We start from the raw sequence: 23,544 nt of genomic DNA, 5'->3' as shown, positions 1-23,544 counted from the left end.
GAAGCATGTGCTCGTCAGTTTCTTGATGTTGCTAAGGAGTGGGAAATAACAGACAAGGTTACCACTATAGGAACAGATAGTCTGATGGCAGCAGCCAGGAGTTTGCCATTTGAACACTCGCCTTGTGTTGCACACATGATACAGCGGGTTATTACAGTGTCCCTCCAAGACAGTGGTTTTGATGGTGCTTTAGCTAAGTGCCGTAAAATGGAAAAATTTGTCCTGCAAACACAACAGAGCTAAAGGCTCAGCACGCTGTCCATGGACAAACAGAGGAGTCACTTTTCCAGCATGTACCCACTCGCTGGAACTCAACACTGGAGATGATAAAGTGTGTCCAACGCAACAAAGAGCCCCTGATGGCAACACTGGCCCAGCGGATGCACAACTTGACCGTGCTAACCCCAAGTGAATATGACAGGAGACACTGCTGGAGCTGTGCAGGCAGGTTGATTTCTGTTTTATTTTCTCTAATGTCGTTGTCATGTTATTACTGTCTGTTAGAAATACGTTTAGGCCTGTCCACTGAATGGATGTTTTTAATGAAAAAATGCTGTCTATATAAATCTGTTTGTCTTTAATTTACATTTGAAGGTCCACCACTGAGCTCTTGGGGGCGTGAAATACGTGTCCTGCTCTGTGGTCCTGCCTGCACGCTGCCATCTTCTGTGCACAATGAAGATCACAGACCTGCATTGCACGTTTCAAAGCTGCATTCACAGAGGACCTCTACAAACGAAAGGAGAACACAAACCTTTCATGGTTAAAGGTATCAACAGCTCTAGAGCCTGATTCAAGGACCTCAGATGCCTGCCCCCAGCAGAGAGGAAAGCTGTGTGGCAGAAGCTTAGAAGCTTAGAAAGCCAAAGAAGCTGCATCACGGCCCTGCAGTGAGGATGTGGAACCTGAGCCACCATAGAAGAAGCTGGCTCTCCAACTGCTGGGGTCGGAATCAGATTTTGATGAGGAGGCACTTTCCATCGACAAACCACTGGACAGGTACAGGGCAGAGCCCAGTGCCAGCATTGACTCCACTACAGTGGTGGTCTGCACACAGCGGTGCCCACAGCTGGCCCAGCTTGCACAAAAGTACCTGGCCACACCTGCCACAACAGTTCCCTGTGAGAGACTCTTTTCTTTGGCAGAGCACATTGTACAGAAGAAGTCAGCTCTGTGGTCTGAAAATGTCAACAAGCCGGTCTGTCTGAGCAGCTGGTTAAAAGACAAGTAGAGTACGAACCGGCTGACTTGAGCCACAGCACACACACTTTAGTTCAGTGTTCTTCAGTGTTCACTGAACACGGTTCAGTGTTATTCCATTAAGTGTGTGTAAAAGGACTGTTCATTTTGTGTCCTATGAGACAAAATTGAAACTCACTTTATTCAGCCTTCAGGCAACTTATTGTATGCTGGTTTTATTTGGGTGAAATGTCACGACAGCATACAATCAAGCAGAAGTTGGTTTGTATTTGATGGTTGGCTGCTGATAGGTTTAAGTTAATGAATATTACTGCTGAATAAATAGACACTGTATTTTAAAAACCACTATAAGCTGATTTGTTAAATAAAGTTAAAAAATTCTGGTTTGTTGAATATTTCTTGAGTCAATTGTAGTATTTAGATAGAATTTAAGCCCATGAGAAATGTGTGATTAATTGATTAAATTTCTTGGAGTTTTTGCTGATGACAAGCTCAGTTGAAAAACTCATATAAAACATATAGAGACCAAAATATCAAAAGTTATTGCTATCTTGTACAAAGTACAATACTTTCTCCCCCAGCATCTGTTGGTTTCATTGTATCACTCTTTACTTGTCCCTTATATGACTTACTGCATTGAAGTTTGGGGAAATACATATAAAACAAATACTAATCCAATATTTCTATTACAAAAAAAAGCTATAAGAGTGATAAGTAAAAAAAACATATCATGAACCAACAAATTCACTGTTTGTCTTCAGTTTTTGAAATTTTATGACTTGGTTGATTATTTTACAATACAGATAATGTATAAAGTTAAAAACGGACTCTTGCCTCAACATGTCCAGGAGCTGTTTAAAATGAGAGAGTCCAGTTATAATTTGTGTGGATCTTTGGTGTTTGATAGAAGAAAGATTTGAAGTACTGCTAAAAGTCATTGTGTTTCTGTAAAGGGTGTTAAGAGTGTGGAATGACTGTTTGGATTGTATCCAGTACATTGGCTTGTTTTAAAAGACTGTATAAAAATAATATATTAAGTTGTTATATAGTTTGAGTAATTAAGTAAATTGCCTGTGTGGCTATTTTGTTTGTTTGTCTGTTGTATTACTTTGTATGTTTCACTGCGTTACATTGCTGACTGGTAATTGTTTTTCGTGTTTATTTTTTGTTTGTACACAGAACCTGATGTACGGGGTGGGTGTTTAGAAGCTTTTGCTTCTGCCCACACCCTTTCAGCCGCACTAAATTGGTAAATTGTTTGAGTTTTGTTCTATATGTTTTAATTTTTGTTTTCTCTTGACTTGTTTTGTAAATGAGAGATTTTGTTCGTGCGTGCTGAATAAAAATCATTCATTCATTCAATCATGATTAATCACAGAGTAGACGTGATTAACTTGGTGACATTTTTTAATCAATGGACAGCATTAATATATATCTCCTTCTTTCACCAGGGCTACTTGTTCATCTCAGTGTTGGTCAACAGCAACAGTGAGCTGATTCGCCTGATCAACAATGCCATCAAGAACGATTTGTCCAGCCGTAACCCCACCTTCATGTGCCTGGCCCTGCACTGCATTGCTAACGTAGGCAGCCGTGAGATGGCTGAGGCCTTCGCTAGTGAGATTCCCCGGATCCTGGTTGCTGGGTGAGTGTTGGAATATATGATGTTGTTTTTGAAGGCTACTGAATAAAACACAGTATACGTACATATTGGACTTAAAACATTCAGTGTTTCCTTTAGAATGTTTGTTGGCAGCGGAGGAAGGTTATATGACACCCCCTCCAAAACTACTTTTTGTCCATTTGTGCCACATGGATCACAGCATGTACGCATTTGTAATCATCAAAAGATTACAAAATTCACAATATGGGGGGGGGATGTTAGTGTTGTACTCTATAATTATGATCACTGAGTTTTTAAAATGCCTATCGCAATGCGTTATTTATTTATTTTTTTTACAACATCATGCCAGTTTTATAACTTTGCAGACACTTTATACAGACACTGATCAGTTATACAAACAATGATCAGTGTCTGCGCATCCGTGGTGTTCCGCGGAGAAAAATGCCTCACTCAAAGCGTGGCTGTTATGACAGTTGTCATAAAGCGGGACTGGTTGGTTGCTATGGTGATGCTGTGTGCCTCCTGCTCCAAGACGCTGTTTTTAAGCTAAAAGTAGCATGTGGACATCACATGCTTTTAGAATGATCAAGTTTTTAAAGAAGAATTGTGCAGACAGAGGGACCATCAGGAAACACAGTAAGAATTTTTACATCACTGAATAGTAAACATTGTGCTGTTTCACACAAGATTGTGACTTTTTTTAAATTAATTTAGACTTTCTTTCATTGGAAAAAAGACATCGTGGCTTTGAATGGATTTACAGGAATTTACACAAGGATAGCTCAGTTGGTAGAGTGAGCCATTGGGTTGGTGGTTCGAATCTGGTTCCCAACCAGTCAAAAATCTGCATTTTTGCCGTTGTGTCCTTGGGCAAGACACTGTTCCCACCTTGCCTGTGTATGAATGAGGTGGTGGTCGGAGGGGGCCGTAGGTGCAGAATGGCAGCCACGTTTCCATCAGTTTGCCCTGGGCAGCTGTAGCTACACTAGTAGTTCACCACCATCAATGTGTGTGAATGTGTGAGTGACTTAATAATGCAACTTTAAGTGCTTTGGGTGTCTTGTAAAGTGATCTGTAAATCATAGTTTTAGGCAGCGAGCCGTCCTGCCCTCATATGGACGTTCAAATTTCGAAAAAGATGGCCGACTGTTCAAAGCCGCCTAAAACGCGCAGTTTACCGAAGGAGGGGGATTCCTCAACGGAGACGTTACATTCTGCTGAGAACCATCATTGCACGTGAGACAGCGAGCGCGGAGCAGAGAGAGGATTTTAACATGAGTGAACGCTAAAAAACAAAACCGTGGAACTGCCTTTACTTCTCTCTCCACTTTCTCTACCCGTGCAGTTCTGACTGGTCACACCATGTGTACGTCATATACTGAATTTACGAGATCATGAGATGAAATAAACTGTCAAATATTCTTTAAAAAATGAGACTATATGAATGAACTGAGCAAAAATTATGCATACACGGGTTAAAAACAAACAAAAAAACCCTGGTGTGGAGAAGCTGGGCAGTGATGTTCAGAGGCACAGATCACAAAAAAACAGGTGAGAACACTGAACTTTAACACCTGTTATTTTCCAAAGGTATGTATTTGTTCAATCTTGTGCTTAATGTAGTGTCTAAAATGTGACTCAGAATAAAAATGCAAGCTGCTGATTTTAATTATTTCTCAAAGTTATTAAGCTGCAGCTTAATAATAGTAGTATAATAATAATAATAGCTTATGTTTTATTCATTTCAAAGTGAGTTACTCATCACTCTCATCTTCAACCACTTTTCCGGGTTTGGGTCATGGGGCAACAGCTCCAGCAGGGGACCCCAGACTTCCCTTTCCCAGGCCACATTAACCACCTCTGACTGGAGGATCCTGAGGCATTCAAGATTCAAGAGTTTTATTGTCATATGTACAGCAGAAACAGGCAGCTACACTATACAATGAAATTCTTACTTTGCTATTCCTCCATTCACCAATATAATCTTAAAAAGAAAGAAAGAGAGGAAAAGGTGAAATGTTTAAAAAAAAACACTTAAGTTTTTGTGCAAATTGTGCAAATATGTGGAGCAGCGATTCAGAGAGTGCAAATCACGAGTAACGGATGTGGACAGTAGTATTCAGAACAAATATAAATAAACCTATGTAAACAGTATTTTAATAGCAGCAGTACAGTGTATTTAAGGTGCAATCTAGTGTAAACAGGCAAAAATTAAAGAACAGTTCAGGGTGGGAGGGGAGAGGAGGTAGTGTACGAGGTCTGTCCAAAAAGTATCGGACCTTTTAATTTTTTTCAAAAACTATATGGATTTGAATCACGTGTGATTGCATCAGACAAGCTTGCGCATGCGTGAGTTTTTCCACGCCTGTCGGTTGCGTCATTCACCTGTGGGCAGGCTTTGAGTGAGCACTGGTCCACCCCTCCCGTTGGATTTCTTTTGTCTGAGAACTTGCTGACAGACTGCCGCTTTGCTCCATGAAATTTTTTTCAGAAACTGTTAGAGACAGGCAGTTGGAAACCATTCGATAGTTTCAGTTGGATATCGGTGAAGATTCTATCGGCGTCACGCGGATTATGGACTGTTAAAACCTTTTTAAAGACGGCCCACAGCGGCGGAGGGCACGCGGCGCGCCGAGCGGCCATTCGACAGACTGGATCGACCAGATCATTTCTGAACTGAACGCTGCGTTGATCCGGGACATCATGTGACTACCACAGAAATGGCAACAGAGCTGGACATAGCACTTTTGCAGCACATTCCACTGTTACAGGAGATTTTGTAATGAAAGACACGCGGAGGATTTCGCGCATTGGCACGAAGCAGCTCAGGACGCGCAGCAAAAAAAAAAACACCTCCGTGTTGGAAACCATTCAGAAGATTCAGACGGCTTTCGATGGCTTTCAGTCGAGTGAGTATCTGAGAAATTGTGTAACAGCTGGACATGCCCCAACGTGTCCTGTGAGACTTCCAAGACGGAGGTGTTTTTTTGCTGCGCGTCCTGAGCTGCTTCGTGCCGACGCACGAAATCCTCCGCACGTCTTTTATTACAAAATCTCCTGTAACAGTGGAATGTGCAGCAAAAGTGCTATGTCCAGCTCTGTTGCCATTTCTGTGGTAGTCACATGATGTCCCGGATCAACACAGCGTTCAGTTCAGAAATGATCTGGTCGTTCCAGCCTGTTGATAGCTGCTCTGCACGCCGTGCGCCCTCCGCCGCTGTGGGCCGTCTTTAAAAAGGTTTTAACAGTCCATAATCCGCGTGACGCCGACAGAATCTTCACCAATATCCAACTGAATCTATCGAATGGTTTCCAACTGCCTGTCTCTAACAGTTTCTGAAAAAAATTTCATGGAGCAAAGCGGCAGTCTCTCAGCAAGTTCTCAGACAAAAGAAATCCAACGGGAGGGCTGGACCAGTGCTCACTCAAAGCCTGCCCACAGGCGAATGACGCAACCGACAGGCGTGAAAAAACTCACGCATGCGCACGAAGGTTCAAGCTTGGCTGATGTAATCAAATGTAATTCAAATCCATGTAGTTTTTGAAAAAAATAAAAAGGTACGATACTTTTTGGACAGACCTCATATGATGTGTTTATAAGGGAGCTGTTCCCTATCTCTCACCCCATCTCTAAGGGAGACACCAGCCACCCTCCTGAGGAAGCCTATTTCGGCCGCTTGTACCCGCGATCTAGTTCTTTTGGTCATGACCCAACCCTCATGACCATAGGTGAGAGTAGGAACAAAGATTGACCAGTAGATCGAGAGCTTCACCTCAAAGTGAGTTACCTCTTATTCTTATTTATTTACAAAACACATGGGGAGTCTAATCAGCCTGCATTGTTCTGTTCAGTTTATATCAAAGTTTGTCTGCACATGTCTGTGTATTTTTTTTCCTTGTTTATTAGAGTTTGGTGTTTGCGTTTGTACTACAAATAAAAAAACAAAACAATAAAATGTTCACACTTTTTTTGTAGCAGTTCTGTAATTTCAGAAATGCAACAGAAAACAACCACAAATGAGAAGAAGTTGTAAAATTATGTGTTCGTGTTGCTCTATTCCCAGTTTCTCCACTCACACCCACAGAAGCCAAAAGTTCTTCCAGCGTTGTCTTGGTGGCTTCCCTCACTTGTCCCACTTGCAGCGTGGACATTTAGTTTTTGAGAACTGCCTACCTGACACAGATTTACCATAAAGTACACACTGTATTTCTGAATGATTGATGGAAATGAAGTCTAAGAAATAGTCAATGACTTGGAAATGTTCATGTTTTCATCCCCTGACGTTTCTCGGAAAAAGCTGCAGGCCGTAAATGTAGGAATGGATGTATATTATAAAATAAAGAATAAAATAAAGAAAAAATAAAGCTGACCTCACAAAACATGAAATATGTTGGTTTCATACAGTCTGCAGTTAATACAAGTCAAAGAAAGTGCCCCCCCCACACACACACACTTACACACATTTTTCATATCATCCATACTTTTCTGATTTGGGGTTGTAAAAAAACAAAAAAGAATAATACTTTTAAAAACTATATATAGTTGAACTTTATATATTAAAAAAAACTTTATAAGCTGTGTTATCTTTATTTATTCATTTTAAAGGTCAAACTTATTTGTGGAAGACAGGACAGAAATGGCTCCTTTGACAGTAAAAGATGCAGACCCCTGACCCAGACTGACTCCAAATATTAGGAAATTAAGTACTTTTATTTATTTGGTGGTTTTCATGGCATTTTGGAAATGCTCTCTGTCTGGCATCTGGTGTTCAAGAGATAAAACTTCAGCCACTCACCCAACAACGGCACCGTTTACATACATGAATACCATTTCATTCTTTTACATTTGCATGTTTCAGCATTCTAAAGAGCTGACTTTTTGGAGGGATGGAGGGGGAGAGAGAGAATAGAAACTATTTCCGAATCTACATAGGTGCAGAGTTTAGGGCTACAGAAAAAAGCAATGTGCCAGCTACAGGGGGTTTAGACGAGCACATCATTGGAGCACTGAGTTGGAGTGTGCTGAAAAAGTGCTGATGTCCACCTCTTCCACAATTTCTCTGATAGTCACACGACGGTCCCACATCACCACAGCATTCACTTTGGAAATGATCTGGTCATTTCAGCATGTTGATGGCCGCCCGGAGCGTGGCTCGCTCTCCACCGTTGTGTAGCCGTCTTTAAACCGGTTATACCGCTGCTTAATCTGTGTGATGCCCAGAGGATCATCACCGAAAACCGTCTGAATAATCCGAATGGTTTCCACCTGGCTGTCGCCGAGTTTCTGACAAAATTTGATGCGGCGCTGCTCCAGTCATTCCTCTTTTTCCTTGGAATGAAAAAACAGCGAGAGACTCCACCCATCCTCACACAAAGGCTGCTTACAAGCAAATGACGCAATCGACAGGCGTGAAAAAAATCACGCATGCGCACGAAGGTTCAAGGTTGGCTCATGCAAGCACACGTGATTCAAATCCATCAGGTTTTTGAAAAAAATGAAAAGGTCAGATACTTTTCTAACAGACCTCGTACACAAGTTAAAAAATTGTATAACAGTTTTCTAATGTGATGTGTATGAGAAAATATGTATTTCAAATTCACCAGAAAGACCTTTTCTGTGATTTTTAGAAGCTTGTATAATTGTATAGCCATGTTGAATAATAATGAGATTAACCTGTTTGAATACAGCGCTCCAATGTTACCCTGTATTGTAAACTTTGTAAGCTTTTGTTGACTATAAATGCTTATATGCTATGATCCATGGTACACATGGACAAAATGAATCTAACAACACACACACAGGCATGAACTTCGTGTGCGCCCGATCAAGACATACACTTAGACATGAACGTGTGTTCGTGTTCACCCGAACAACACACACACACAGAAGTGAATGTCTGTGTGCCCTAACAACACACAGACATGAACGTGTGTTCGTGTACACCCTCACAGTACACACAGACAGAGGTGTCAAATCCGGCTTCAGAAAGTAAAAACCCTCCCATGTGTTGCTTCTACCTGTGCACCTAAACAGGCGATCTCAATAATTAGTTCAGCTCTTCAGGCAGGTGGATGAGCTAATTATTGAGATCGCCTGCTGGTTTATTAGGAAGATGGAACAAATATGTGGCTGGACTTCCTGAAGCTGGATTTGACACCTCTGCACAGACATGATCCCTGGTTCTTAAGACCAGGCACCGAAGTGGCTCTACTCTACTCTGTTCTACTTCTTTCTTTTTTTCTTTTTTTTTTTAGATATACCTTAGTATCCATTAGTAGAGTTCTACTTTAGAATTTGAATGTATTATAGAAGACATACCTTACTGAATTTTCATGAATGTATGTTCGTGTGCGCTCTAATACACATACACACACAGACATGAATGTGTGTGCCCTAGTAACTGCAGGGCAGCAAGGTCCCGCTGCTCAAGCCAGCACATGTCCAGGCCCGTTTGAAGTTCACCAGTGACCATCTGGATGATCCAGAGGATGCATGGGAGAAGGTCATGTGGTCAGATGAGACCAAAATAGAGCTTTTTGGTGTCAACTCCACTTGGGGTTGTTGTCATCCTCTAAACACAGTAAGAAAACTGTCCCAACCGTGAAGCATGGGGGTGGAAACATCATACTCTGGGGGTGCTCTTCTGCAAAGGGGACGGGACGACTGCACCGTATTGAAGGGAGGATGGATGGGGTCATGTATCAAACAACCTCCTTCCCTCAGTAAGCACATTGAAGATGGGTCATGGCTGGGTCTTCAGCATGACAATGACCCCAAACACACAGCCAGGGCAACTAAAGCCCCTTTCACACCGTGGCTGCTCCCAGTTGCATCCTGTGGTGTCATGACGATGCAGGAATATCTGCGTCAGGTACGCGCAGGGAGAGGTGGTGAGAACGCAGCCTACAGGATTTCTGCACAGAGAAGTCAGATTGCACAGTTTGGCTGCAGACAGACTGTGCACTCTGACTTCTCTTCTACTTGTTGTTGTGCTGAGCTGCAGGGCTGCGCTCTGAGTTCTGTTCTAGTTTATCTTTCCTCCCTTGACCGCGAGATGCGCGCACGAACTGTCCTTGAGCATATGTGGAGATGTCTGGAGTTCTACGTGATTTTGACATGTCCTGGACTTATGTCCTTTTTTTTAACTGTGATGAGAGTCTGAGGAGAGAAAGTAACTAACTGCCTGCAGACAATTTATTTTTCTTTTCTTTCCTCCTTTGACCGCGAGATGCATGCGTGAACGAACCGTCAAGCAAATGTGATGTCTGGAGTTCTACTTGATGTTGACATGTCCTGTCTCAGGACTTATTGTCCTTTTTTTAAAGCGCCTTGGGGCGACTGTTTGTTGTGATTTGGCGCTATATAAATAAAATTGATTTGATTTTGTCCTTTTTTTTTTTAACTGTGATGTGAGAACAAGGAACTAATACCTGCAGCCAGACTTTTTTTCTTTTCTGTTAATTGTTCACATGTGCACGCGTGAACGAACGTCCATGAGTGGACTAGAGATGTCTGGACTTCTTACTGGATATTTCTGGCAATCAGTATGCATTTTTTTTCTGTGGTCTTTTTTTTTTTTTTTCAGCGTGTAGTTTTTACTGCATTAAGTACACGGTATAAAAACAATCCTGCGTAATATACTGCGGGAACAATGGAACACAGCAGGAATCATAAATTGGCTTCCGAGTCATGCCGGGTAACGCCTCTTTGCCCCGAGTTACACCTCTTTGCCCCGACCTGCGCTGGAACCACTTCATTTCTGCGTCGAGCACAGGATGCCCCAAAAATTAAACGGGTTTAATTTTTCGGCACCCGACTTGCTTCCTCCTTTGTGCCCCTCGCGCTGTTGTGGCACTGAGCTGCATCGTCTCGGCACTGAGTTGCTTCCACGCGGCATTGTCATAATGACGCACGGCGCAACCGGGAGCACCCCCGGTGTGAAAGGGGCTTAAGGAGGGGCTCAGTAAGAAGCATTTCAAGTTCCTGGAGTGGCCTGGCCAGTAGTGATGGAATGATGATACCTCAAGGAGATATTGACACACGACTACACAAACCGTGTCAGCACTGTATTGACACTGTGTTGGTCGCTCAGTAGTGACCCCTGCAGTAGTTCATAAAATCATTGCAGGTAAATAAAATGAAAATAAAATGGAAAAGCTGATGTGCTGCAAACGCAGCATCAGCCTGTGAAATATTCAGTCGCGAGTCCTCTATTTAAAATATGATCTCATCATTGCATAATCTCATGTGCTCAGTTTGTGTGTCAAGTTAAGCTGTTCATGAGAAGAGTTTAAAATTTGCTTAAAACCTTGTTTGTGTAAATGCTAAACTGAGTTGGTATGTAAAATATAGCAAATTTGTCTGTAATAAAATTCAGAGTTAAAATTTGTAACTTACGAGGTCTGTGAGAAAAGTATCCATCCTTTTTATTTTACGCAAAAAATATATTGATTTGATTCATATGTTTTTACGTCAGCCAAGCTTGAACCTTCGTGCCTATGGGTGAGTTTTTTCATGCCTGTCGGTTGCGTCATTCGCCTGTGGGCAGGCTTTGAGTGAGCACTGCTCCACCCCTCTCGTCGTTGTTTCATTGCGAGGAAATGGTGGAATGATTTGGGCTTTTGTTCCATCAGAATTTTTTCAGAAACTGTTAGAGACAGGCAGCTGGAAACCATTCGAAAAATTTATCTGGCTTTCGGTAAAAATTTTATGGGCTTCACAGAGAATGAGTGTTACTACAGCTTTAAGGACGGCCCACAATGGCGCGCCGCGCTCCAAGCCGCGATCGAGAGGCACAAACCACCACATCATTTCTAAACGGATGGCTGTGTGGAGCGGGACTGTCGTGTGCGATTTCTCTGGTTATCACAAGAGCTGGACATCAGCCATTTTCTGGCAGATTTCACTTTTAACAAGAGATTTTGTCATGGAAAGCCGCGCGGAGGCTTCGCGCGTTACGACGGATTCGCTGATGGAGCGAGACAAAGAACACCTCCGTTTTGGAGTGTTAGAGGACAAGTTGGGACATGCCTATCTCGGCTTTCAGTGCTTACCAGTCGAGTGAGTACAAGAGAAATTGTGGAGAGCTGGGCATGTCCCAACTTGTCCTCTAACACTCCAAAACGGAGGTGTTCCTTTGTCTCGCTTCATCAACGACTCAGTCGACTTTCCATGACAAAATCTCTTGTTAAAAGTGAAATCTGCCGGAAAATGGCTGATGTGATAACCAGAGAAATTGCACACGACGGTCCCAGAGCCATACAGCGAACCGTTTAGAAATGAAATGGTCGTTTCTGCCTGTCGATCGCGGCTCGGAGCGCGGCGTGCTGTGCGCCATTGTGGGCCGTCCTTAAAGTGGTAGTAACACTCCGTAATCTCTGTGAAGCCCATAAAATTTTCACCGAAAGCCATGTGAATTTTCCAAATGGTTTCCAGCTGCCTGTCTCTAACAGTTTCTGAAAAAATTCTGATGGAACAAAAGCCCAAATCATTCCGCCATTTCCTCGCAATGAAAAAACGACGAGAGGGGTGGGACAGTGCTCACTCAAAGCCTGCCCACAGGCGAATGACGCAACCGACAGGCGTGAAAAAACTCACGCATACGCACGAAGGTTCAAGCTTGGCTGACGTAAAAACATATGAATCAAATCCATATATTTTTTGCATATAATAAAAAGGTCGGATACTTTTCTCACAGACCTCGTATTTATGGAAATTTAACTTAAGTGTTGAAGCATACGAAATAAAAGCCTAAAAATAGATTCATTTATGCATTTTTATTGAGGAACAAAGGTTTCTGAAGTGTCTTTGCTCCAAGGCGATTTCTCCTCTTACACAGCAGTTCCCCTGCCTTAGAAAAACCTCTTTCACAGGGTACAGATGAAGATGGTGAGCATAAACATTTCAGTGCGAGTTGATAAAGGTAAAGATGTTTTCTGGTTATTCTTCCAGTATTATAAAGGAGTACACACATATCTAATTGGAAAAATAACAGTAAACAATGCCCAAAGGAGAAAAAGATTTACCTTATTTGGCGTCAAAAGATCAAAATTATTCCAGACTGGGGAAACGTCTTTGAACGATCCATGAAGTCAGTGGAACAAGGTGAGGGTAAGCAAAAATCCAACAGCAAAACTCCATCCAACAAATCTGCAACATGTCGATACAGTTTGTTTCCTTATAAACACAATTTGGCGCGGCGCAGTCGAACGGCACAGTTCCTGTATCGGTCGCGATTTTTTTTCTTAAAGTGATACACGCACCAATACGGGGTTTCACTCTTGTGTGCTCGGCACAGTGTTGACGCACCAGTGTTGTTCATCCCATCACTACTGGCCAGTCTCCAGACCTGAACTCAATCGAAAATCTTTGGAGGGAGCTGAAACTCCAATCCTGAAAGATCTAGAGAAGATCTGTATGGAGCAGTGGACCAAAATCCCTGCTGCAGTGTGTGAAAACCTGGTCAAGAACTACAGGAAACGTCTGACCTCTGTAATGGCAGACACATGTTTCTGTACCAAGCTCTGTTTTTCTAGGGAGTCAAATACTTATTTAATGCAATAAAATGCAAATAAATTATTTAAAAATCATAGTGTGATTTTTTGATATTTTTACATTCTGTCTTCTGTTGAAGTGTACCTACAATAAAAATTACACACCTCTCCGTTCTTTGTAGGTGGGAAAACTTGCAAAATCGACACTGGATCAAATACTTATTTGCCTCACTGTAACTTTGTCTACAGCCACATCTCTAACATCTGGCACACAAACTCTTCCTCAAATTATTTTTGTTTCGTGAGTGATGTAATAATTGGATGCAAATTTGTTCACTCGGCGACATGCTGCCTCCCTGTGGCCAGGTGACCAATGAAAACCAGTAGAAAAAATAAAAATGTTTTCACTGTTGCCTCTTATGTGATTGAAATATGTGCAGTGACACAATGGACAGCGTGAAGCAGTCAGCCGCCCTGTGTCTGCTGCGCCTCTATAAGACCTCTCCTGACCTGGTGCTGATGGGGGAGTGGACGTCCCGGGTGGTGCACCTCCTCAATGACCAACATATGGTGAGATGTCTGTGCAGATCCTGAGATATGAAGCAGCATTACACAATGCACCATTTTGTCTTGTGCAGTATTTTGTGCAACTCGTAGGTCTCATCAGCTGCACTGCCCAGTAAATTGCCCTCATCAGAATAACTAATGGGCCTTTCACACTCAATCCGTCAGACCGTCAGATGCGTCAAAAATCGGTCTAAAAAGCATTATTTTCAATGAGACGCGTTGCATTTTAGATGCGTCAGATGCGTCGCGTCAAAAGCCGAGCTAAACCGATGCATCTGACGGGAGTGCGCATTGCCGCTTGTCAGCAGGCTGACGGAGTCAAAGTTCAATCTAATTCAACTTCCGACTTGCTGAGCTGTGACGTACCTTTGCGTTGTCCAATAGGAACAACGCGTCGGGCCAAAACACGTAAGACGGGTGGCAGAAATCTGATCTGTACAAAATGGACGGTGCAGAAACCACTGATCTGTGCAAAACATACGTGTCACAGGACTCCTCATTTATGGAGTAGTTTTCTGAAGAAAAATCCTTCGAAATGTTTCTTGTTGTTACCTCATTATTTCTGATTACAGTTAAAAAAAAAAAGTTTAGAACAATTGTAATTAAAATAGATAAATAAATCAATAAATGGTTCTTTAGAAACCTTTCGTCTGTAAATTAAAACCACCTGTTATTTCAGATTATTTCACTTCTTGTTTAACATAAGGAATCTCTGACATTTATTTTTAGACAAAATAACATGGAAATTTGTCCATTTTTTTTTTTAAGTCTGGTAGATTGTTTATATCTCATTTTAACCAGAAAAACAGACACTGTAAATAAATATTAATGTTTATTATAAATGCAACAGGAAATAATTTAACAATGACTGCAGTGTGATTATAAAGTAGGATTTCTGTGACATAAACCTCATGATTAATTATTTTAGTCATTTCAACTTGTAATTTCACCAAAATATGTAATTGCCTTTAATGTTGTTATCAGGACAGAGTCATTTCTAAAATATGAATTTGAGCACAATAAGTGGAGAGCTTCTACCTGTGCAAATGTCTTTGGACTTTGATTTTGTGGACATTTTTAATGATCTGTTCATTTATTGTTAAAATATAAAATGAAACAGCTTTTTAAAAAATAATAAAATAGTTGCTGTTGAAAGAGCCTTTTATTTAGAAACAGGTGATGTTCTGCTGGATTCTCTGGACCAGATGAAGGTCTCTTCTGCAGCTTTGAACTCTGGTGGTGTTGCTGAAAAGCAGAGATGTTTTCTTTCGACTGGACTTCGTGGTGTTCAGCTCATCAATGGAAGTTTGGTTGGTTGTCTGCACAGCAAATGTTCCTGATTGGGACAAATAAAAATATTTCTTTAAATATAAAGAAACACTAAACAGTTTATATATATATAAAAAAAGGGGAAACAAATGATGGAAAAAACACCCGAAAAAATAAGTTATTTAAAGTTGAGCTTTTGTGGTGTCTGAAAAAAGCTGTAGCTTTATTTGGTAAAAAATAAAAAGACTGAACCATTTACAAATTAAATCGTTCACTCAGATCAACTGTGCTAAAAGGCTAAGCTAACATTAGCTGATCATTAAACCTTCAAAGCAGTTCAGTAAACGTCACGTTTTATTTTTACATTATTCTCACCTCGATAAAGCTGCAGAACTAAACTCCGTTGGTCAAACTGGGACTTCGCATATATCCAAAAAGTGGGAGATTTCGGACTGAGTGTTTTTGTTCCATCACTCCGGCTGCCTGCCTCGGTCTGCCCAGGAATGATGCCTGAAGGCTGGCTTCTCCGTGCAGGTCGGCCCGCTGTCGCGGTTCGATCGATATCCCACCAAGTCGTCGGTCCTCCCTCGGTCGGCGGTCACTCCGAGGGAGTGGAAAAAAAAGCTTCTCCCGGCAGGGTGATGGGAGAATCGTTCTACTGCTGTTTTTTTAAAGCTTTTTTTGTGGTTCAGGCGGCGCAAATTCATGATGGCGATCACTGAACTTTTTTCAGATTGTGGAAACAGCCAGAGTGTGATGTGGCAATCTCTGCCCCCCACCTTTTTTTTTTTTTTTTTTTTTTTTTGGCCGCTTCCAAAGCGACGCGTCTGACGTCATGCATCGGATCCGTCGGATGCGTTTTCCGACGGATTCCCATGCGTTGACGGATTGGCCTGACGGATTCAGTGTGAAAGGCCCATAACTGTGGTAGAGCTGTGAAGGTCATTTTGGTTCAGAGCGTTTGGAGCAGCTGTGCACGGCCTGCCCACTCCGTTTCAGTCAGATGTTCCACTGTGTGACAGACATTAAACACTGAGCTCCACTGTTACAACACAAAAAGTTCTTTATGAATCCATGTGGTATCTTCAGTTTTCTTTCATATTCAACCTTGAATGGTATTGTGAGTTGATCTTTGCAAAAGATCCCCAGGTCTGCTGAGCTCTAACAGTTTTCTTCTGTGCTGACTGAGCCGATCTCGTGGTCCTTTTTTCTTTAGCCGCGGTCACCTGGGTGCTACGTTGGTGTTATTGACCAGAAGCTTCTTTTGGTTTGAACCTACACTTTCCAGGATGGAAAAGGCTCTCCAGAATGACCCCTCTGGAAATTCTCTGCAGCTGACTTCTACTTTGGGATTCCACACCCACCATCTCTGCTGTTGGCATTCAGGAGTGATTTCTCTGAACAGGCCTTCTCCAGCCTCTCCTCCACTGGCACAGTTACCTCAGTCAGCACAGTTTTGTGGTTATAACCAGTGGTTCCCCGTCACCAGGCACCCCAAAATCTGATTAGCTCATTCAGATGTGCTTCACTAACAAAGAGCTAACAGGCTTGAGTTTTCTGATAGGCTGCTGAAAATTGACTGAGCCAATCAGCTGTCGGTAGAGCAGGTAGAAATGGCAAACATACAAGGGTTCCCTGAGAGCCACACAACTATGTGCAACCTGCCTGTTGAGATGGTAAGCTCCCAGAGGACAGGACCCCTTCAGGACTGAGGGAAACACTGGGACTCAGGCCAACCAGAACCCCCGCCAGGGCAGAAACATTCATGCCAAGAAAATGCTGCCAAATATCCATTTAGTCATCTGCAGTGCTTTTAATTCTGGGTTTGCCTCACGTGTACAGTCTTCTGTACAGTAAGTGGTAATTTTAACAGCATGCTAATGGATAGTGTACAGTGATGTCACACACAAAGCGTGGTTTTGTTTACTCAGCCATATTGGACGGCAAGCACACAAACACACACACACACACACAGCAGGCCAGTGCTGGATATAGGTGGGCGGCTAAGCTAAATTGTCCAATATAGCTAAAGCGCTTGATCCTGGACAAGAGAAAGTCCAGAGAATCAGCGTGGATCCCTAAAATGTTTACCTGTTTTATCAATTGTGAGCTTAAGCCAGACATACAGTGTCCAGTCATCCCAAGTAGTAAAACTCACCTAAACTGTCGTCATATAAACAGATATTCACACTCACCGGATCAAAAGCAAATGTCCCAATGTTTTTAGATGGTTTTCCATCTATTAAACACTGTATATAACAGTTTCTGTGTAACAGATGTTCACAGACATCGAATTGAACTCCTGTCTGATCACAATGTATTTCCATTACAAACCCCTCGCACGTGCCCAGTAACAGAGGTATGAAATTAAAGTTCAACACTACACTACCTGTATTTCCGTGATTAAAAGGCCGGCCGTTTAGTTTTGTAAACCGTGCTCACACATGGGATCGCAGTCCGACTCACCTACTAAATCGGACCCCACAAAAGGCTGTGATTTACTTTAATGGTTCATTCTTTTCTCTCCTGCCATATTTTAATAGTTTTTACAGTGCGCACACTGATTACATTTGATCATAGGTCAAATATTGTCAGAAAAGTCAAAAATATGATCAACTTCACGACATAGAATTGAAACACTACAAAGTCACTTAAATGACCCCCAGTTCATAGAGGAAATTGTACACCTTTCTTTTGGTTTGGAGGTTGATTGATTGCAGAATATACAGCTTGTTAAAGAACAAATTAATCCTGATGAAAGCATAATCTAGAAAAATGGGAAAAAATGCGACAGAACTTTGAAACTGTCACTTTTCACACGCTCTCTATCAGCGGGAAAACAATAAAAAAAAAATGTACTCCAGCGCCCTTCTTTTGATGGCTTGTGCAATCGTAAGCACAGCAATGAAACACCATGTTGGTATAAGTTGTGTAGACAGACGTAAATACAGCCAAAGAGCACATCTGCCGTTCATGCAATGAGGAAATTGCCGTCCAGATAATCACGTGACCACATATCATGTGATCTGTTACAACACCTGCACACCATCTATTTATTTCATTTATATAGCTCCAAATCACAACAAAGCTGCCTCAAGGCGCTTCACACAAGTAAAGTCTAACCTTACCAACCCCTAGACTAAGCACACAGGTGACAGTGGTAAGGAAAACTCCCTCTGATGATTTGAGGAAAAACCTCAAGCAGACCAGACTCAGAGGGGCGACCCTTTGCTTGGACCATGCTACAGACACAATTAACAAAAAACGAATATCCATGCTGGTGTCCAGGACAGGAGGCATGCAGAAGACACCCAGTCCCATTTCTGGATGGAGCCGCACATCCGAGAGAGACAGACAGACAGACAGACAGAGAGAGAATAGAATGAGGCGACAGAAAGATGACATTAAGGTATAATTTGTCAGCATTAAGAGGGCAAGCAGACCTCGATGGATTTAGCAGCCGTGGATCCAGCAGCAGTAGTTCTAGTGGCTGTGGCAGCTCCAGCTACCAGGCTGCAACAGCAAGCCATTGGAACTCTGGTAGACAGCGGGTCGCTGTCAGGGCAAAAGGGCACAAGATCTCTTCCGATGGTGAATGTTTCAGCAGTCAGCAGCCATGGCAGTTGGGGTGTTTTCGTACAGCCGACCTCAGCGACCAGCAACCAAAACTCCCAATGGGCCCACAGACGGAACCTGAATGGCAGACAGGGGGTGAGCTGGGAGCTTGCAGGTATGAGCCCAGAAGGATCCTCGGCTAGCTAACCTGTGGTTGGTGTAATGTTAAGATTTAAAAAGACAAGTTAAAAATGTGCTCATAATTCGGACTAGTCATATAATAACCCCAGAAAAACCAGTTAAAGACCAAGACTGACACTAAAATCACCGTGGACATGTGCTTGCAGTCATCTTGGATGTGATGGAGGTCCGTGCAGTCATAAGATCAGGTTCTGCCTGTGTGATATTTTCTACTGTGTCCAAAATTTTGTTCCATTACTGTGGGTCTTTGCTGTACATGAAATCCAGATAGAGTTCCAGTTATTGAAAAAATACGTCCGTCATGTTGCTGAGGTCCAGCACCATAATGCCCTGGACAAAAAAGCCCCAGAGTCTGAGCAGCTGTAATCAATCTTGGCCACAACTGGTTTTGCTGACAGGTTGCACTCCGGGTCCCACATCCAATCCAGGAGCCTACCTGCCTCAGAAATTGACATTATACAACTCCAGGAAGAGGTCAAACACCCAGTCAAACACCCAGTCATTAGTTTCTATGAGGTCCCATGCCTCGTTCATAAGCCGTACCTCCATCCCAGAGTGTAGCTGTTGTAAAAACAATTAAATAAATACGTTTGGAGAAAATAGTTTGCAGGGCCACCAAATCTAGGGCACTGTCCTTTGGGTTTCGTTGGGGCTGGTTCATTCTGTTCAGGATTTGGTTGAGGAGGAACCCAGTATGCAGACAGTGACGTAATGAGGGATGAATTGCAATCTTAGGTGATTTAATGATACAAAATAGTTCAGAGTGCAGAAGTGACCAGTGACCCAAAAGTCCACAAATACGTTGAGGACAAAAAACACAGGTGCTGACACATAGTACTATCAAAACAGGATATGAACTAAACAGGACCACAGCGGAGAAAACGCAGAGATCAGGTACTTAAATGTAGAAATGAGATCAGATGAAGCCACAGGCAAGGCAAGGACAAAAACAATGACAGTGAAGCGGTGAATACTGACAAACAAGGGAGTGATTAAATAACAAAGGGTGAAATGACAAACAAGGAGGCGGAACTAAAACGTGAATGAAACAATGCAGAGATAAATAAATGAACACACAGTAATGTGCTAGAATAATAACTTGTGTGTTTCCTGTGGGGATCCATAAGCTTTAGATTGGGGAGTGTTTATAAAATAGGTAGCTGACATTTTTTTCAGGGTGGTAATAAGATTCTATAATGAGTTGGAATGGTGTGTGATTCCAGAATGTTTTTAGATCCTTAGATGTTAGACCTCAACAGTTTAGAAGAACTCAACCCTTTTTATTTCCTGTTAATTATGTAATTTTTTAATGTTAGTATACTTCTTGTTATCATATACTCACACAGTTATTATTTTTTAATATTTAATAATACATTTTATTTGAAGGCGCTGTTTTCGCTGCTCAAGGACACTGAAGAGTAAAACTCAAAATCCAATAAAAAGAAACAATAAAAATCAATAAACTGACTAAAATAGAGCAATAGGCATCAAGTGGAATAAGCAGTTAAATAGATGTTTTGAGTTGTGATTTGAAATGTGGAAATGAATCAGTGAGTTGGGATGGTAATGAATTCCAGAGGTGGGGAGCAGAGCGGCTGAATGCTTTGGCCCCCATGGTAGTGAGATGGGCAGAGGGGACAGACAGGTGGATATAGGAAGAGGATATATAAGGGAGCGGGAACATAGGAGGTCGAACAGCTGGGGTGTGTGTGTGTGTGTATGTGTGTATGCATGGCCTTGAAAGTTAACAGGAGGATTTTGAATAGATTCCGAAAATGAACCGGAAGCCAGTGGAGCGGTTGGAGGACAGGAGTGATATGGTGGATCAAGGGGGTTCTAGTTATGATACCGGCAGCTGAATTCTGGGCCAGTTGAAGTTTATGGAGGGATTTGTGATGGAGATCGAAGAGGAGAGAATTACAATAATCCAGTAGTATTTATTTGATTTTTAAATGGACCACAATGGAGATAAGTGATTTCATTTTCTTATGTCATCCATGTATTTTTAATGTATTTCAAATCATATTTCCAGTGAGGAAAATTAGTATTTGAACACCCTGCGATTTTGCAAGTTCTCCCAATCAGAAATCATGGAGGGGTCTGAAATTTTCATCTTAGGTGCATATCCACTGTGAGAGACATAATCTAAAAAAAAAAATCCGGAAATCACAATGTATGATTTATTAAAATAATTTATTTGTATGTTACTGCTGCAAATAAGTATTTGAACACCTGTGAAAATCAATGTTAATATTTGGTACAGTAGCCTTTATTTGTAATTACAGAGGTCAAACATTTCCTGTAGTTTTTCACCAGGTTTGCACACACTGCAGCAGGGATTTTGGTCCACTCCTCCATACAGGTCTTCTCTAGATCAGCCAGGTTACTGGGCTGTTGCTGAGAAACACAGAGTTTGAGCTCCCTCCAAAGATTTTCTATTGGGTTTAGGTCTGGAAACTGGCCAGGCCACTCCAGAACCTTGATATGCTTCTTATGGAGCCACTCCTTGGTTATCCTGGCTGTGTGCTTCGGGTCATTGTCATGTTGGAAGACCCATCCACGACCCATCTTCAATGCTCTACCTGAGGGAAGGAGGTTGTTCCCCAAAATCTCACAGTACATGGCCCCGGTCATCCTCTCCTTAATACAGTGCAGTCGTCCTGTCCCATGTGCAGAAAAACACCCCTAAAGCATGATGCTTCCACCCCCATGTTTCACACTAGGGACGGTGTTTTTGGGATGGTACTCGGCATTCTTCTTCCTCCAAACACGGCGAGTGGAATTAAGACCAAAAAATTGAGCTGAGACTCAGTCTGATTGTGTGGGGTGGACAGGTGTCTTTATGCAGCTGACGACCTCAAATAGGTGCTTCTAATTTGGAATAATAAGTGGAGTGGAGGTGGACTTTTTAGAGGCAGACGAACAGGTCTTTGAGGGCCAGAATTTCTGCTGATTGGCAGGTGTTGAAATACTTATTTGCAGCAGTAACATGCAAATAAATTATTTTAAAATCATACATTGTGATTCCCGGATTTATTTATTTTTTTTTAGATTATGTCTCACAGTGGACATGCACCTAAGATGAAAATTTCAGACCCCTCCATGATTTCTAAGTGGAAGAACTTGCAAAATCAAATACTTATTTTCCTCATTGTAAATATTTTTTTTATTTGACAGGGTCATTGCGCAACAAATGTGTTGCACAGACCAGATTTAGCTACAAACTAATTTTCATCTGTTGTCTGCGGGCAGAAGCAAGAAACAGCATGTCACAATGTACAAAATACTACAAAATATAAAAACAGATACAACCCCCACAAGCACCAACAAGAAATGTCAGTAATGGATTACTCACAATTAATATATATAGTTTTCCAAGACACTGTCAATAGTCAATTAGTGTTTACAAGCCTGACCATCTTTCAACCATTTCTTTGTATGAAATTTAAACAATTTAACAATTTCAGAGGCTGTGGCGCCAGAATATGAACAAATTTATACACTAAACTGACATTGGAGAAGAAAATAAAATATTCAGATGTTAATTTATATTTTTTCACAATATTATAATAGTGGTATGAAAAAGGTTTTTTAAACATTTAAGAGCCTGTTTATAGAGACTTTTTAGTGGCTGTAACACTGTTGGTCGACAAAGACCAGGTTGTGATGCAATAAGTAAAATGTGAAAATATCATCTGTGCTTATCTGATTGCGAATATATCTAAACTGATGTAAATTGAATTTTACAGTTTTGATTAGTTTAGAAATGTGCTTTTTGAAGGACAGTGTCCTGTCCAATACCACACCTAAATATTTGACATATTCCAATTTCCTAAGTTTTTCTCCTTTTACAATACTTTCCGGTGCCTGTTTTGCACAGGCTGGACACGCAGATGGATTTTTTTTTTTACATTGGGGAAAACGTTGGAATACGTTATTTTCAGGAGATAATGGACTTTCTATCTAACCGTGAGAGAACTTTGTGAGGAGCTCCACAAAACTGGCTCGCGATCGCGCTCGTTCTGTGTGTGGGGACTCCTCTGGTGGAGCGGACTTTGGAAATCACAAGTGGATGACTTTTCAGATTTTTTTTTTTTTTCCCCTTCTCAGTGGAGTTGGTAGGGTTTATTTTTATTTTACTTTGAGTGTCTGTCTTGATGTGACACTGTTCTGTAAGGCCAGGTTCACACGGCAGGATAATTAGACCGATATCGGACCCGATCTTCCCCTTCCGACAATCTTAAAGACGCCCCGACAATCGTGATAACACTAAAGATAATCTTATCAGATATTCCTGCCGTGTGTGGTGTGTTCAGAGCGCTCTGATCTACTCAGAAGGGCGTCAGGAGCGCTCCGATTGAAAATCGGGGATATTCAACATGTTGGATTTTTTTGGCTCGATATCGCAGTGTGTGATGTGTCCTCCAACCACAAACGAGCATGCAGCCTGCTGAATGTGACGTGCAGCCAATCAGAAAGCGAGGTGACGGACGTACAGAGCGGAAAATAAATTAAAACAGCTCTTCTGACTTACCAGAAAGTCCGGTGGTGGCGCTGTCTCCACTCCTTTAAAGAACGCCTTTTCTTTTTCATTTTGTATATTTTAAATAGTCCACAAAGTATCTCCGTTTGTT

The 23,544-nt window shown here is 41.8% G+C and overlaps 1 protein-coding gene across 1 annotated transcript in view; it reads left to right on the top strand.

The window, feature by feature from the left end:
* Positions 1-956: 956 nt before the first annotated feature.
* The window catches only part of LOC117506169 (AP-2 complex subunit alpha-1-like), a gene marked incomplete at its 5' end in the record, with an annotated part of 47,105 nt that continues 24,517 nt past the window's right edge, over positions 957-23,544 (top strand). The window contains 3 exons of the mRNA XM_034165673.1: positions 957-1,198; positions 2,652-2,845; positions 13,759-13,888. Coding sequence (XP_034021564.1) covers positions 957-1,198; positions 2,652-2,845; positions 13,759-13,888 — 566 coding nt within the window. The remainder of the gene's footprint in view (positions 1,199-2,651; positions 2,846-13,758; positions 13,889-23,544) is intronic.

This window comes from Thalassophryne amazonica, unplaced genomic scaffold (assembly GCF_902500255.1).
Source record: "Thalassophryne amazonica unplaced genomic scaffold, fThaAma1.1, whole genome shotgun sequence".
NCBI lineage: Eukaryota > Metazoa > Chordata > Actinopteri > Batrachoidiformes > Batrachoididae > Thalassophryne > Thalassophryne amazonica.
Note: the sequence above shows the minus strand (reverse complement) of the source record. Positions and strands in the feature narration are given on the sequence as shown.